Consider the following 14,410-nt stretch of genomic DNA (forward strand, 5'->3'; position numbering starts at 1 on the left):
TGCCTTTTGCTGCCCCCAAGGCCTCAAATCGCCACAAGCACATCCGACGTAGCTCTAAAGGCCTTCCAGTACACTTATTAGGCATATCGGCACTCGTACTTTGGTAGAAAATGGCGGGTGCACGTGTGTATAATTAAAGGAAACATACCAATATACCACGTCCCGTGACAATTGCCCCTTCTAACTTTTGATATTCACTGCGTAAGACTACTGTATTGGGGTCAAGCTGACTTTCCGGAACCGGTATTTCCAATGCGCCATGCTTTCTGCGCTCCGAAGCCATTGGCAAAGATTACAAAGATGGAGTCGGTGCCACCGCTAACAGTGGCGAATCATTTCTATGAAAAACACGGCACCGAACAGCAAGAACCTTGGTAACGAATGTCGAAGTAGCTAGGCCTAGCGTTGCCGCGGTGTGGCTACGACTGCCAGCGGATCTTCTGGTCGGAGGCACCGCCGCGTGACTTGGCGCACTGCTGAGAGCATTGCCGGAGCGCAGTATGTTTGAATTAGCCAACGAAAATGCTTGAGCGTTCTATTTACCAGGTGTTCTTGCCTATTGTAATACACTTAACTTTGACGGGACCACAGTGCGAGTTCGAATAAACCGAAATTTCAAATTAAGCGTGAACAAATTAACGAGATTGAACTGTATTATTCTTTAACACAACGCACAGAGCTTAAACTATTGCTTGAAAGACTGGCAGCCCTTTCTGTAAGCTGTTTAAAATTCTCACGAATTTTACTGTTGACCATGATGCACCAGTAGCCAAGTACATCATAAGATGCCAACAAACAATGACACCAAAGACAACACAGGGGTAATTACTTGTATTTACTAAATCAATTAAATAAATGATAAATTAATGGGAATGAAAGTGCATGAACAAACAACACGCCGGTTGCCTTCACCCAAGAACATCACATACTTGCGACACCTGCAGTAGAAAGGATGCTCCACATGCGCTGCCAAGGTTTGCGAGTGGTGGCGCTGGCTAACGCTCCCAGGGGCTTAGTTCTAGTGGTAAAACGTAAATATCCAAGAAAGTGGATGGGAAAATCGTACCGCGATAGCTCAATTGGGAGAGCATCGCACGCGTAATGCAAAGACGTGGGATCATTCCCCACCTGTGGCAAGTTGTCTTTTCGTGCACTTTCATTCCCATTAATTTATCATTTCTTTAATTCGTTCAGTAAATACGACTAATTTCCACTGTGTTGTCCCTGGTGTCATTGTTTGTTGGCATCTTATGATGTGCTTAATAAAAATCGGGCCCCTTGGTTAACCCCGTTTCTTCCCGTTCAGTTCTGTAATCAAGTACGTATTTCAGGTGTGTTTGAAATTTTGGATAGCAGCTATTCACGTTGCGGAATGGACTGACTGGAGATTGAACAGCAAGACATTCAATTGACTGTTGAAGACACTCAAATATTCACTTGCCGCAACTTGGTTGCCTTTACAATATTTACAAGTTAAAGGAATATAAATTAGAAAGTACGGAATGACCAAAAAGAGAGGTGACGCACCTGAGGTTGTCGTGGTTGGCCTGGGGAAGGTTGTTGACCACTTGCCACAAAGCCTGCAGCCTAGCACTGGCATCGGGAACACTGCAGAAACACAAGGTCCTTCAATCAGCACGTGTAAGAAATTCTGTGATTTAGATGCAGTGCTAGGGAATCCGTGTTAGGCATTCCGTGCTAGGGAACTTGCTGGAATCACGCAAGTGCGATCTGCATAATGGCCCTAGCTTTTACATGCATTACATCAACGTGCCCTGAACTGCAAAACATTGTGGAGCATCGGATCCAGGAAAAATAATTTTTTACAGCCGAGGCCTGTGTGGCAAAATAGAAAAAAAGAAATAAGATTACTTGTTCAGTTGTGCACAAACGACTTTTGTGGTTAGCTATATTTTGTAAATTTCAAACAACTGTGATAACACTGCTCCAATCTTAGAATTTCTGTATTTTCCTTTTAACTTCCAGTGTCATAGTATTCGTGAAGTTCATGAAAAGTACCCAATGGTGGCAGTACTAACCAACAGAACAGTGGGAGCCACAGTTTGTGCACTACAATGAAAGCAACAAAATGTACTAGCACTACTTCGTTAGGACAAGCAATGTACACATTTATACACATTTAGCTTTTTTTCGAACCCCCATTCACAATAAACTCATTCTTGGGCACCACTGCGGAGCCATTGATTCACTTTTTTTTTATAGAAAATAAAACAAAAGGAAATAAAAACATGAACGGGATCAGCCCATACACCTTAGATCACTGCATAGCAACATGGTTCTTATAAGTATGTAGTTGTGCATGCTGATACAGTACACTTTTGCTAATTCGACTCCAATTAATTTGGTTTTACGGATAATTAATTACTGACTGAAGGTCCTGGTTGGTGCTTATGCATTCCTATGGGCCCAAACTTTTTGTTTTCTCTTCCTCAAAATTGGCCTTCGCCGAATAACTCGAACTTGACCAGTAAGCCTGAATGCACCCAAGCCCTGTGGTGGCCCCAATAGCAACCCCTTTAGTGCCTGGCAGCGTCTGTCCCGGTGAAGCTTAGGGAAGAATGAACACACTTCAATCTCTTGTCATAAATGCCTATTTTCGAAGCCTTCCCACTAGGATGATCTTAAGCAATAACCGCAGCTCACTATGTCCAATCATGGAATTTACCCGATTATAACATGTTCTTTACCACATAACAGTAATGTGTTGCAGTAAAGGTGACTTTGTAAAACTGTGAGGCAAAGCTGACTTTAGAAAACCGACCGCCCATTGTGCAACAAGGGCAAGCACTGCCAAATGAATCAGCGGCACGTTTCGCCGTTTTTTCTGCATTTGGTTTAATTCCATCTGCCGGAAAATTCAATAAATTTCGCCGGTTCCGTCAGGGTCGAATTAATGGAAGTAGACTGTACCTTCATGATAAGTACATTTTTGTGCCACATCCCTTGTTTTTCAGGATTTCGTGGCATTTGCTTGTAACGCACAGTTTTCTAACATCGTATTTACTCCAGGCGGAGCTGCGCACCTTGCAGCCTTCATCCATTCTTCGTACAGGGCAAAGGTCATCAAAGGTTCGGGAAGCTCTCGCAGGTACAGTTTCAGCACACCTGGGGGAAAGCAGGACGGGGGTTTGTGTAGGAGATGATGCGAAAACAGTAGCATTGCCCGGAGGTGAAAAGATGTGCACAGAGAATTTAGTTTCACACTCAAGGCCGGGAGTCAGAATAGTGGCCATTTCTTTTTATGTATGAGCCATAACATTTGGGAGCACATTACACTTGAGGGTGTACTAGAATGGATTAAACATGACAAGCTGCTGCAATGCCTCCTTGCGTTCAAGAGAAATAAAAAAGCATCTTTATACACTCTAACCTCGCTATAACGAACATGGATATAAGTGAATTACAGAGGTAACAAAGTTACTGTGAAATGTCTTTCATGTGTAATGCTTCTTGCCTGTATCGGCGAGTAACAAGTATATGCTATAACAGATATATAACAAAGACGTTTTCATGTCAATTACGAGTTTGTTATAATGTCACAGTTATCTCGACAATGAATACAGGCACCTATAATTGCCAACACAACGACAAGATCTCTAAAGGCTGCACAGGCCGCTGCTAAGCCGTTTGATAAATTTAGTACAACCACGAAAAGAAGCTCTCGAAACTAGTCTGCGCGCCAGCCATCTGACAGTTTCATACAATACTGCTGCTAACCTCTAAAAGAGAAAATGTATGTTGTCCCCCTTGATCACAAGGAGTGGAGAAAAGCTGGTGGGGCTCTCCAGAAAGCACTCACAAGCACACGCATGCATGCACAAATCACGTATGAAAATCCTGCAACTCACTCGCCACTGTGTGGGGGTCCCTCTCAAACTCGCTCATGTCAGCAAAACCCGCGTTGAACGCGCTCTGAAATAAAGAAAAGTGCACATAAATTCAGCACCTGCATCAACTGAGGCATCACATTTAACAATGCACCCAGGTGAGTTTTAGTAAGTTCATACTGTAGTACAAGGAATACGCAAACAAAGAAACACATTCACGCGTTATTCACAAGTGTAGACTGGCAGATTTGATGGCTGCTCACTCATGTTCGCTCACCAATATTCTTGCAGGTTGTGCACTCACTCACACTCACGTGCACCGAAACTTGTTGGTACTCTCTTGCATTCCTGCTCACACTCACTCGCACCCTCGGTCACCTCCTTGGTCACAATTACCGGCACCCAGTCAAGCTCGTACTTGTGCCCACTAGCATTCACCGACACTCGTGTTCACGTTTCTGCTCACGCCCACTCAAACTCGCTGTCACCGGTTTTCATTCCTACTCGCATCAAACGGCAACTTCACACCCGTTCATACTCACTTGCACCTTCCATCACTCACTACTAATGCTTCACAACATGCCTGCAAAATACGTGTGGAGCAAATAACAAATTGATGGACTCATGAGTGAGTATGCCGACCCATGTTTACAAGGCAAGGGCCGGTCAGGCAAGTTGCCCCACGTCGTGTTCAGCACTGAGCTCACGTTCCCCCTCTTCAATGCTGTGCGCAGCGTCGCAACAATATTTACGTGGAGACAACACAACTACATGCCCGGGTGGTGCACATTAAACAAAGCTGGGTGGCCAAAATTAATTCAGGGCCCCACAGTACATCCTTAAGGAAATTATGTTCCCTTAGCAACATGTGGTGGTGTTTGTGTGTGTGTGTGCATGCGCACATATGTGTAATGCTCTAATGTTTGCATATTATGTTGTATAAATAATTACTGCTATGTTTCCATTTGCTTCTTTAGTGTGGCACCCCCCTTACCCAATGCCTCATTAGAGGAATGTTTAAATAAATATGACAGTGGTACATGACAGTCTACATCCATATATAGACGCCGACCGTTTATTCGGACCTCACGGGGACTGCAGAAAGGTCCGAATAAACAGGTGTCCAAAAATGCAGACTAAGAAAAAAAATGGTATCCTTTATTTCCACGCACTTATTTAGGCTCAGCAGTAAGCTTGAAGAAATTGTGAATGCGCCGTTGCATGCTGTTCCGTTTACGTGCAATCAGATAAGCCTGAATCTCGAAGAGGGTCGTACGGTCACTATAGGCGGCTGAAAGCACAGTCCCTGCTTGTACACGCTCTGCATGCGACGGCGGCAAAGCACATGGTGCGTCATCTTCCGACTCAAGAGTCATCGTCCGGCGGTGCAGCAGAAACCTATGATCTCGCCATCGTCGAGTTCTGTGCATATTAGTACAGCAGTGTCAGAACCTGTGAAACTGTCAAATGAGACGGTGTCCGGAATGGCACTGCAACCACTGCGCAGGTCTCAGCAGAACATTTTCCACATCGGTAGGGAGCACATCGGACGGCGACACATCTTAGGCGTCCCGTCACGCGCTAGCCGGCATTCCCCAGTGCAGTCTGCGCGGGCACTGTTGGCGCCATTGAACATAATGCTTTCATATGCCGCGTTGTATCACCGGAACCTCAACACAGCACACAAATCAAACACCACCATGCCGACACCAGTCGCACAAATGAAAAACGTGGCCTACTCGCAGCGTCGTGCGCGAAGGAACAAATCAGCTGCTGGATTGTCTTGAGATGGCTTACTAAGCTGAAACCAAAACTGCTGTAGAGCCACTCTGTCGAACCGGGCAGAGATGATGATGATGAGCGGGAATTTGCAATACCGCCACTTCGTGGGGCAGCAAGGACGCTTAATTCAAAACAAAAATGCCGTTCAGCAAGTCGAACCATGCACTGGTCAGAGTCGGTGCATGGTGCTCCCTCTCGCGAGTTGGCTCAAGGAGTGTCTGAAAAATCACACGAGAGGTTGCAAGGTGTCCGAACTTTTGGGCAGTTGATATACATTACGGTCTATGAGGAGAATGGCCGTGCCGCGAAGCAGACCGAATAATCGAGCACGTCTGAATTTTTGGAGTCCGGAAAATCAGTTAGCGACTGTACAGAAGAATTATAAAAAGATAAAAACAAAAAGATAAACATTTCGCAAGTTCTCAGCTCTCTGTAACAATATTCAGTGAGTTTTCTTACATACAGGAAGAAAACAAAGACGTCACAAGATTTCTTCATTCTAAAGCGGGTATAAACAACTGTGTCCACATGAATGGGTCTTTGTCACCAGGCTGTATTGTGCAAAGTTACAAGCAATGTTCCTGTCATGCGCGCGTTAAGCACGTACAAAGAATGAAAGCAACCAACCACAAAAATATCCCCTTATGTCAGGCTAGAAATTTATGGACAAGCAAAGGCTTCCTCACCTTGAGCTTTTTGATCTTCGAAGCACTACCCGTAATGCGGAAGAGCCCCTGCAAGAGAATCCAACAGAGCCGATCAACAAACGTTGCTCATGCTGTCATGTTATGCTACGCCATTCTTATGTCCCACAACGCCTTGCCTCTGAGCCTGACGCCACATCCTGCACCTAGAAGGAGCTTCATAAATTATCATTAGCCCATTTTTTATTTCCCCTGAAAGCCCAAGTCCTCTCACAACACACCTCTGTCTTTCATTAGCTGACTTCCTCCCACGTCTGCGAATTTTCTATCCTTGTCACTCCCTGTAACTGCTGGATTTGCATGCCATTCTTTACAGCCTGTCCTTTTCCTTGGCACTCTTTCTGTAACTCTAATAGACCATTTAATACACCTGCACTATGCATTACGTGACCTGCCAAACTCAATTCAACCAGAATATCAGCCACATGTTCGGTGTCCAAATGCCCCTTTCCTGCATTTATGTGACTAGTACTGCAATTTACTCAGGCAGTAATGTCCGTAACTTCGTTTCTTCTGAATGTGCTTATTTCCTTGTCCCTTCTTCACAGTTAACAAGCTTGAACAGCACTATTTCCCAATTAACATAAAGATATGTTTGCCGAATGCATTAAATTTGTCTTCCACGAAACTTGACACTACAATGCAGTCTACCAATTCACTTTTTCGTGCCTGCGCAGATTACGACAGAGGCCAGGCCTGACAGAGTGATGGCCTTCAAGGCATCCCCCTCGAAGGCCTGTCCGACCATGAAGCGCGCTCACCTCCTCGTCCATGCCGGAGGCGAGCAGGCAGTCGGCGCACTTCTCCACCACCAGGGCGATGCGGCGCCCGTTCACCCGCAGGTGCTCCTCCAGGGGGAAGCCAAACACCGGCTTCTGGGGGGAGTTGCCTGCAGCAATGCCCACAGATCCAGCGTTTGTGCAGCAGTCATGCTGGCTCCGACAATTACAACGAGCGGAGGGATGCCGAGAAAGCGATCTGAACATGCAACTAGCTACCCCTGCAGTGATACTGCAACACGCGGCGACGCACATCAAAAATTCACACACAAAAAGAGTGCTAGACTGTTCCTAGTATCCTGAACCCCGAGATGGCTGGTGCATAGAACTTTACCTGCAGTTAAACAATCAAAAAAAGTGTTGCGCAAATACATGCAAACCAATTCGCAGAGAAAGCCAAAAAAGCCTCGCAAATGTGTTACTCCTTTGCCATTCAACAACTTGCTGTGCAGCTACTCACTGTCACTTGAACAAATTTAGATTAATTTCACCAGCAGGTACAACATTTTGCAGATGCAGAGTACACAGTGGCTTAGTAAACAATTACTGCTTGAAAGAAGTACCAGTACTTTTCTGTCAACAGGCCGCCTCCCACGGAAGACAAGGGAAGTGGTAGTAACGGCCTGTTCAACCAACAAGCCAACAACATTGAACATAAGGCAGACATAACCTGTTCCTGGTAAGTGGTGACAGTCATGCCGGAGAGGCTGACCGTGCTCAAATGAGCACAGAGACACTTTCAAGTTACAAACACTGTGTAACTGCTGTGCTTTACAGAACTGAATTTGTCGCAGACAAACAATACCAACCATACTTTTCTGAATGCCCGACTCGTGCAAGAATTGATGGATAGACTTTATGAGCATCCTCTATAGAACAACCTGTTGGCTGCTATCCCCAAGCTTTTGTGCCTTCTTTAGCAGCCCTTAATATCCATGGTTCCGGCTAACAACATTATCATCAAATCTTGAAATATTTTACTGCCCGCAATAGTAATGTTCATAGTGTTATTTCCTACCATTACACCAGCAGAGCTCCAACTGTCTTACTTTTCTCCACTTCCCCCAATTCCTTCATCATTCACCTACTATCATTAAAATCCAAGGCCTTAAGCGAGGTAACTACTTTCTAGCATGCTAACAAAACACGCACAATGTTTTCTGCACTATTTCCACACACTATGCATAAAACAATCACTGTCGCCACATTTTGTCCTGTAACTGCATCCTCTGATTTCACTTCAAACAGTAGCGCGTTGCCCTACAAATAATCATAAAACTTAAATGCAAACCTGTTTTTACAGACCCCTGTTTGACATCCACCCCACAAAGACATACTAACACAAAGCTAATTCCAAGCAAGTCTATATCATTCCTAATCTTCAATATACAGATACTTGCACCCAATTTCGCATGTGCGGACGAAGTTTAATAACCAGAAGTGAAATTCGCCACCACCACAGCTACAGCGCCCGCGCTATTCAAGTGACGCCAGCTGAGACAAAGCAAAAGGCGGCTGCTCTTTGAAAGCCTCACCGATGAGACCCCAGAGGCCGGGCAGGGCGGCGTCAATGTGCGCCAGAGCCCGTCGGTGGTGGTCGGCCTGCAGCTGGTACCACTGGACCAGAAGGTGCGCAAACTCGGGCTCCCTCCCGATCAGGCCAAACATCTCTGCGGCCAGGGCGTCCCGACACTGCTCCACCTGGACACGAAACAGTAGATGAGAATGCTGTGCGTTCAGAATGGCACATTAGGAATGGTGAAGACATTGTCAGTGGCCGCAAACCTGTCGCATCAATGAGGTAAAGCAGGCCTTTCTTCCCAAATCCCTTTAGCAGCGGCCCCTCTGTTACATCTACTTCGGCCAACCCAAAATTTTGTGACCCCATGCCCTTACATTCAATATTATACTCATCCACCTATACGTGTTTCCTCGAATCAAGCAGATTCCAATCAACAAGCCTGTTGATGCCACATTGTAAGGTATAGTAGCAGTACAAGTAGAAACGCACACACAAGGAGGCCAAAAAAAGACTGCTTTCTTGTATGTTTTCACAGGTCTTTGCTCATGCATGTAGTGTGTTTGGTGGATTAAATAGGCACGACTCATTTTCCAAAATGAAGCGTCACTGAAAGTTAGCACTGTGCACGTCTGCATCCTCTTATGTTCGTGTTCTTCATTACGCTATTATACATTAGGCTGCGCTAAGATTCACGTCAGATGCGAAATTACTAAAACCACTGCGTGGGAGTTTATATATAACCCAAACACATTTAACACATGTAATATCAAGAAGAAAAAACAATATGCTAAGTGCATGCAAAGGGTGAGGAAGAAGGGGACATCTTCAAGTGTGAACACAACCGTCTCCTTCCAGGTGCTGACCTGAAGAATCCCAAGACAGATCGACCTTCAAGGTGGTCACCCTTCTCAAGACTGACCAAGCACAATGCCACTTATTTAGAATGTTCCATGCAAAACGGCCAATGGCCAAGAAGAAAGTAGCAGATTCAACAAGCCCTGTTGGAATCTATATACAGCTTTTTGTAAATGCATAAGGAGTGCTGAAACATATGTTTGTGTTTATTCAATGTTAATGCAAAGTGAAACCGAATGCTTTATTCAGGTATTTTATAGAGGAAACAAATGTCTTGTATATGAAACACATATATGTAACACAATGGTTAATCACATATGTTTATAGAGGTCATTTTGGTGTATTGGTGCTGAAGTACGAGCACACCTTGAAGGCACAGTAAGTAGGCTTGGTTTTATCATGCGTGAATGTTTGCAATGTAGGTGAGCAATACACATCTGGTTACGTAGGCCACGCTGCAGCAGCTGGAGGATCTATCATAAGCACAGGGGTAGTAACCGTTTGGAGTACATGCATGTGCAACGTGAGGCTATGTCCTCCGGTGCCCTCTCTCCCAGCTCATCACGGCTCTCTGCGTTGCGTCGAGGTCCCCTTGCCCTCTCTGCCGGCAGTCAACAATGCACTTGCGCAGGCTGGTTTCCCTCCTCTATCTTCCACTGTTGCGGGTGAAGTAGTGTGAGCCATCGCTCCTAGATGGTGCTGCCGTCCCATAGCCGAGTGTAAGCTATTCGCCAAAAACGCACGAGCAGCAGCAGCAGGTGGTAGCCATAGTCAGCAAGTGAGAAACAGGGGTGTTCGCAAAAAAAAGTTTCGCTTTAAAAAAGAAAAGGGGACGCTGCCAGTGCATCTGAGATTGCTTGGACATTGTAGCAACTGGAAATTGTCGGGAGAGGCTTTTGTTTAACAATGGAAATAAAATACGGTAGAGTGGGTAGTTAAGTTAGTTAGTATTTGATTGCTAGCGAACTAGAGATTGATGAAACACAAAGAAGTGAGTGCACTTGAAATTGCCCTCTTTCTTCTTCCTCCTGTTTCATCATATGGTGATGCTCATTAGCAAGGGCAGGTACCTTGCTGGTAGCATCCTCAGCTTCTTCGCGCAGGCCTTCAGTCTTCGTCGACACGTTTGCGCTGCCCGCAACCGCATTTCCTGCACCACCGGCGCTTCCCGCTGCACCACCCCCGGTAGTCGCCAGGTTGCCGGACTGCTGGACGTGCTTCAGTGCCGTCTGGTACCTGCAAGCAGTTTAAGAAAGAAAGGAATTGCTCAAAAAGTGTTCGCTATTTTATGGCAATTTCCTCAGGAGTGGATCTCGACCGAGAAGCTACTTTCTCTGCTTGCACAATGAACACAGATCCCTAATTGGCCCAATTCGTGGCAGCGAGTCATGGTTTGCGACAATGATGGCAGGCTGCAGATGCCTAATGTTGCCCAGGGCAACTTAGCTCTAGCTACGTTGCCTGCATAATAAACACACCCCCAAGTTGGACTTAGCTTCTGGAAAAAGTGCATTCATCTTGCATGTAAATATGGCGTGTGTCTGTGTATGCATGCTAAGTGTACAGCAGCAAGTTGGTTTATACTTTAGTACCCTCAGCTGCACTGGTGACCCAAGGAAAAAATAATGTTACAGGCTCAGCAGCTGCGAGTCAATGACTGCCAATCGGCTTCACTGCAATGCGAAGGGGAACACTGCAGTGGAACTGCTTAGCGCTGCTGCCAACTCAGGGCAACTGATTCGACCCTTTTTCGCTGTGCTGCCAATTTTTCTCTTCTACACTGCCAAGTACACAACAGTTGTGTGCGCACAAAATAAAAATGCAGTTGCAGTAGCATATTGAAATCTGCACTGTACAAATAAAATCGAAGGTTGCTCTGTACATTGTTTAGGATTGCAATATCGCTGCACATATTTTGCCATGCTAAGGACATGAAAAACCGAACAATTTTTCCGTTTGTCTGTCATGCTTATGCATATCTACATCAGAGAAGAGCTGATTGCAAGTGAAACTTGGGTGCCATTCCAGTGTTGATTTAATTAATTGCATTTCTGCTGAACAGAAGAGACAGCAAGTAACTTCTGTCAGTCCATCCGTGGACAATAGATAGAACTTATAACTGTCTGTGCAAGACAGCTCTGCCTTTCATAACCTCTTCAGGCACCAATTAATTATGTACATTAAAGAGTTGCTTTAGCCATATTTCTTGCAACTTCAGAATCATGAAAAGCGTGCAGCTGCAGAATGTATAAGAGAATTTTCAATTCTTTGGCAAGTTTTGTCAAGTTCACAGAATGTGGGCTCCATGTGAGAGCTCTCTACAGGAACAGCCAGTATGAGAACAACTATCTCATATATAACATACTCCAAGAGAGCCTATCCAGCCACTTGAAAAAATTATGCCAGGTTTAAAACACGGTGAAAAACTATGAAAGAAGTGAAATCTTTGTCTGATGCCATGCTTGCACCAGAAGCAGTTAGGAAGTCTACTTTCCAACTTGTTTTGCCCATATTACACTTCACACATCGTTTTCAAACTTGCAGCAGAAGTTCAATAAGAAGTGGTTCAAGATGTAAGTGTTGCATTTTAAACATCATTATTTCCCTCACAGATTTTGTTTTAGAGCCGAACCATGGCATGAGCACTCGTACACATAGTGCCTGAAGGAGATAAAGCCAGCCCATTGCGAATGCTTAATGCTTTAATACCCCCATCACACGAGCACTCGAAAGTCTTTTGAGCAAAAATACTTCTCCCAAAAAAGAGTTTTGCCCGCGGACACACAACAGGGAGCGATATCTCCTACAGAAGCGGTCTTTTCTGGAAGCAGAGTTCGTCAGTCTCTTTTACAGCCAAAAAGTAGTAGCCTCGAAACCAGTGGGTACCAGCAATTATCGTATATTAAAAAAAAGACTCAAATGCATGTTTTTCTGTCACCTAGCCTCACCACAAAAAAATAATTTCATGTCTCGCAGAAGGTGTAGTAACCCCAGTAATATTCATTTTCTTCTGTTGAAGAAGCCAAATGTTGCCACAAAAACATGTGCACTTCGCTAGTTCTGCAAATGCTCATTAAACTACTACAATAAATCTTTACATCAACACTTCTGATCCTGGTGTTGTTAAACTTATTTGAAAAAAGTGTATTACAATAAGTTTTCAGTTTACATTACGAGGTGCAACAGTTTATTTTGGCGAATTTTGTTTCGAACGCCAATGCCACACTTTCAGTTGCTTGCCCGAAGGGAAACACTAAAATTAGATTGTCGGTGGCGTGTGTCTGCTGTGCAAACCCTCCTCATTAAGAAGTATTTCAACTTGGTAAAAAACCACTTACGTAAAAGACTTCTTGCGTGCTCGTGTGGCAGAGGTATAAGATACCTTGAATGGATATCGGCAATCTGTCAAATGCATCGAATCTGAAAAATGAACCCTCAACTGGCCTTTGTCTGCGGAAGGCCAAATAGGCAAGAAGAGGAGCTCCACAGTTAATGTCACATTAGCACAGCTTGTACCTTGATAGAGTGGGATAAAATCAGTGATGATATGCGACCAGGTTTCACACAGATAGCGTCCGTACCTGTTTTTTGCAGCATCCATGTCCAGTGTCAGCTTGGACAACTGCCTCCGCAGCTTGGAGATGTTGGGCAGGTCCGTCTGCAATGGCAGTGCCCAAAGCGGACACAAATTAGGCAAACAATTTGCTATCAAAATAAGCAGTGCGCGTACTTAACTAGATCAGACTACCTCCCGGAAACTCTCAAAAGTTAAACATGCACACATTTACTGCACACATTTACAGTGGGCGTGCGGAGACGGCGTGGCATCATGTAAGCTAGCTGTCTTACCGCGCATTTAGTATTGGAGGTTGCGTAATCTCCAAGTTTCGGCGAGAGGCAGACGAAGCGTTTGCTCCTCGCTGCTGGCGCTCTTCATGATAGCGTCATCCAAGTGCGGGTGACACTATCAGCCACGGGGGCGGAGTCCACGCGAAAGAGTGGCTGGCTTCACTTAATTCGTACTGCCGATGTGAAGATATCGCCTACGTGGCATGAAACCATCTCATTCGTCACAGACTCCCATATTCATCAAAATGAATGGTCTCATTCAAATTTGCTTTTTTCTTTTTTCCACCGTCCAATAATTCGTAACATTCTACGGCTCCTCCCTGTGCAACAAAAATCAATCGATGACTGTACTTATTTGCATAAAAGGTCGAATTTCAATACAAAGAAATTTCGATATAATGAAGCAAATTACAGATTTTTACCTATTTAATTACACCGACATTTAACTGTATTGTAAGCACATGTTTGCCTCAACAGAGAGATACCACAGTCTACGTGGTGTCTCTCTGCATGCGTCAACCTTGCAGCAAAAGTCTCGCACTTGCGGAGTCTCAGTGACCTCGTGTGTCCATTCGACCTTTACGCATGACACTGAGATTAGCAAAGACCCGGTGGGACAAGCGCACCCACCTCAAGAAGCTGGTTGGTTGGCTGCAGCACCTGCCGGTCGGTCTCGCGCTCATAGTTGAGCAGCTCCTGGCCCAGCCGTTGCTGGAGGCCGGCACAGTCGGACAGCACTTGTCTGCGGGGTCGGCATGGAACAATAAAGATTGGGAAGGGAAACTTGAGGGGAAAAAAGCTACAATTTATCCTTGTAATCACAGACACAACTCAACTCGGGTATCTTTCTCAACTCTGCCAAGTTGAAGGCTGCGTTACTTCACAAGTGAAGTGCCCAGGGTGCGAATGGTCGAAAGTTCGAATACAAATTTAGCAGTCTCTGCTATTCAATTTATATTCAAGAACCCACCTTATAAAGTTCTAAAACTCATTTCGCTTCGGATGTGAGGGATAGCAAGGCATATTCAAGTCAAAAGGGGGGAAACGCCAGCTGCAAGTACTGATGAAAGT

At 45.0% G+C, this 14,410-nt stretch overlaps 1 protein-coding gene across 1 annotated transcript in view; it reads right to left on the bottom strand.

Moving 5' to 3' along the window:
• Window positions 1-14,410, bottom strand: part of LOC135921740 (SH3 domain-binding protein 1-like) — a 155,280-nt gene that overhangs the window by 21,948 nt on the left and 118,922 nt on the right. Inside the window, exons 4-12 of the mRNA XM_065456039.2 lie at window positions 13,970-14,081; window positions 13,072-13,148; window positions 10,561-10,726; window positions 8,649-8,814; window positions 7,096-7,223; window positions 6,317-6,364; window positions 3,870-3,933; window positions 3,045-3,126; window positions 1,528-1,608 (exon numbers count right to left, since the gene is read on the bottom strand). Coding sequence (XP_065312111.1) covers window positions 1,528-1,608; window positions 3,045-3,126; window positions 3,870-3,933; window positions 6,317-6,364; window positions 7,096-7,223; window positions 8,649-8,814; window positions 10,561-10,726; window positions 13,072-13,148; window positions 13,970-14,081 — 924 coding nt within the window. The remainder of the gene's footprint in view (window positions 1-1,527; window positions 1,609-3,044; window positions 3,127-3,869; window positions 3,934-6,316; window positions 6,365-7,095; window positions 7,224-8,648; window positions 8,815-10,560; window positions 10,727-13,071; window positions 13,149-13,969; window positions 14,082-14,410) is intronic.

This window comes from Dermacentor albipictus, chromosome 8 (genome assembly GCF_038994185.2).
Source record: "Dermacentor albipictus isolate Rhodes 1998 colony chromosome 8, USDA_Dalb.pri_finalv2, whole genome shotgun sequence".
NCBI lineage: Eukaryota > Metazoa > Arthropoda > Arachnida > Ixodida > Ixodidae > Dermacentor > Dermacentor albipictus.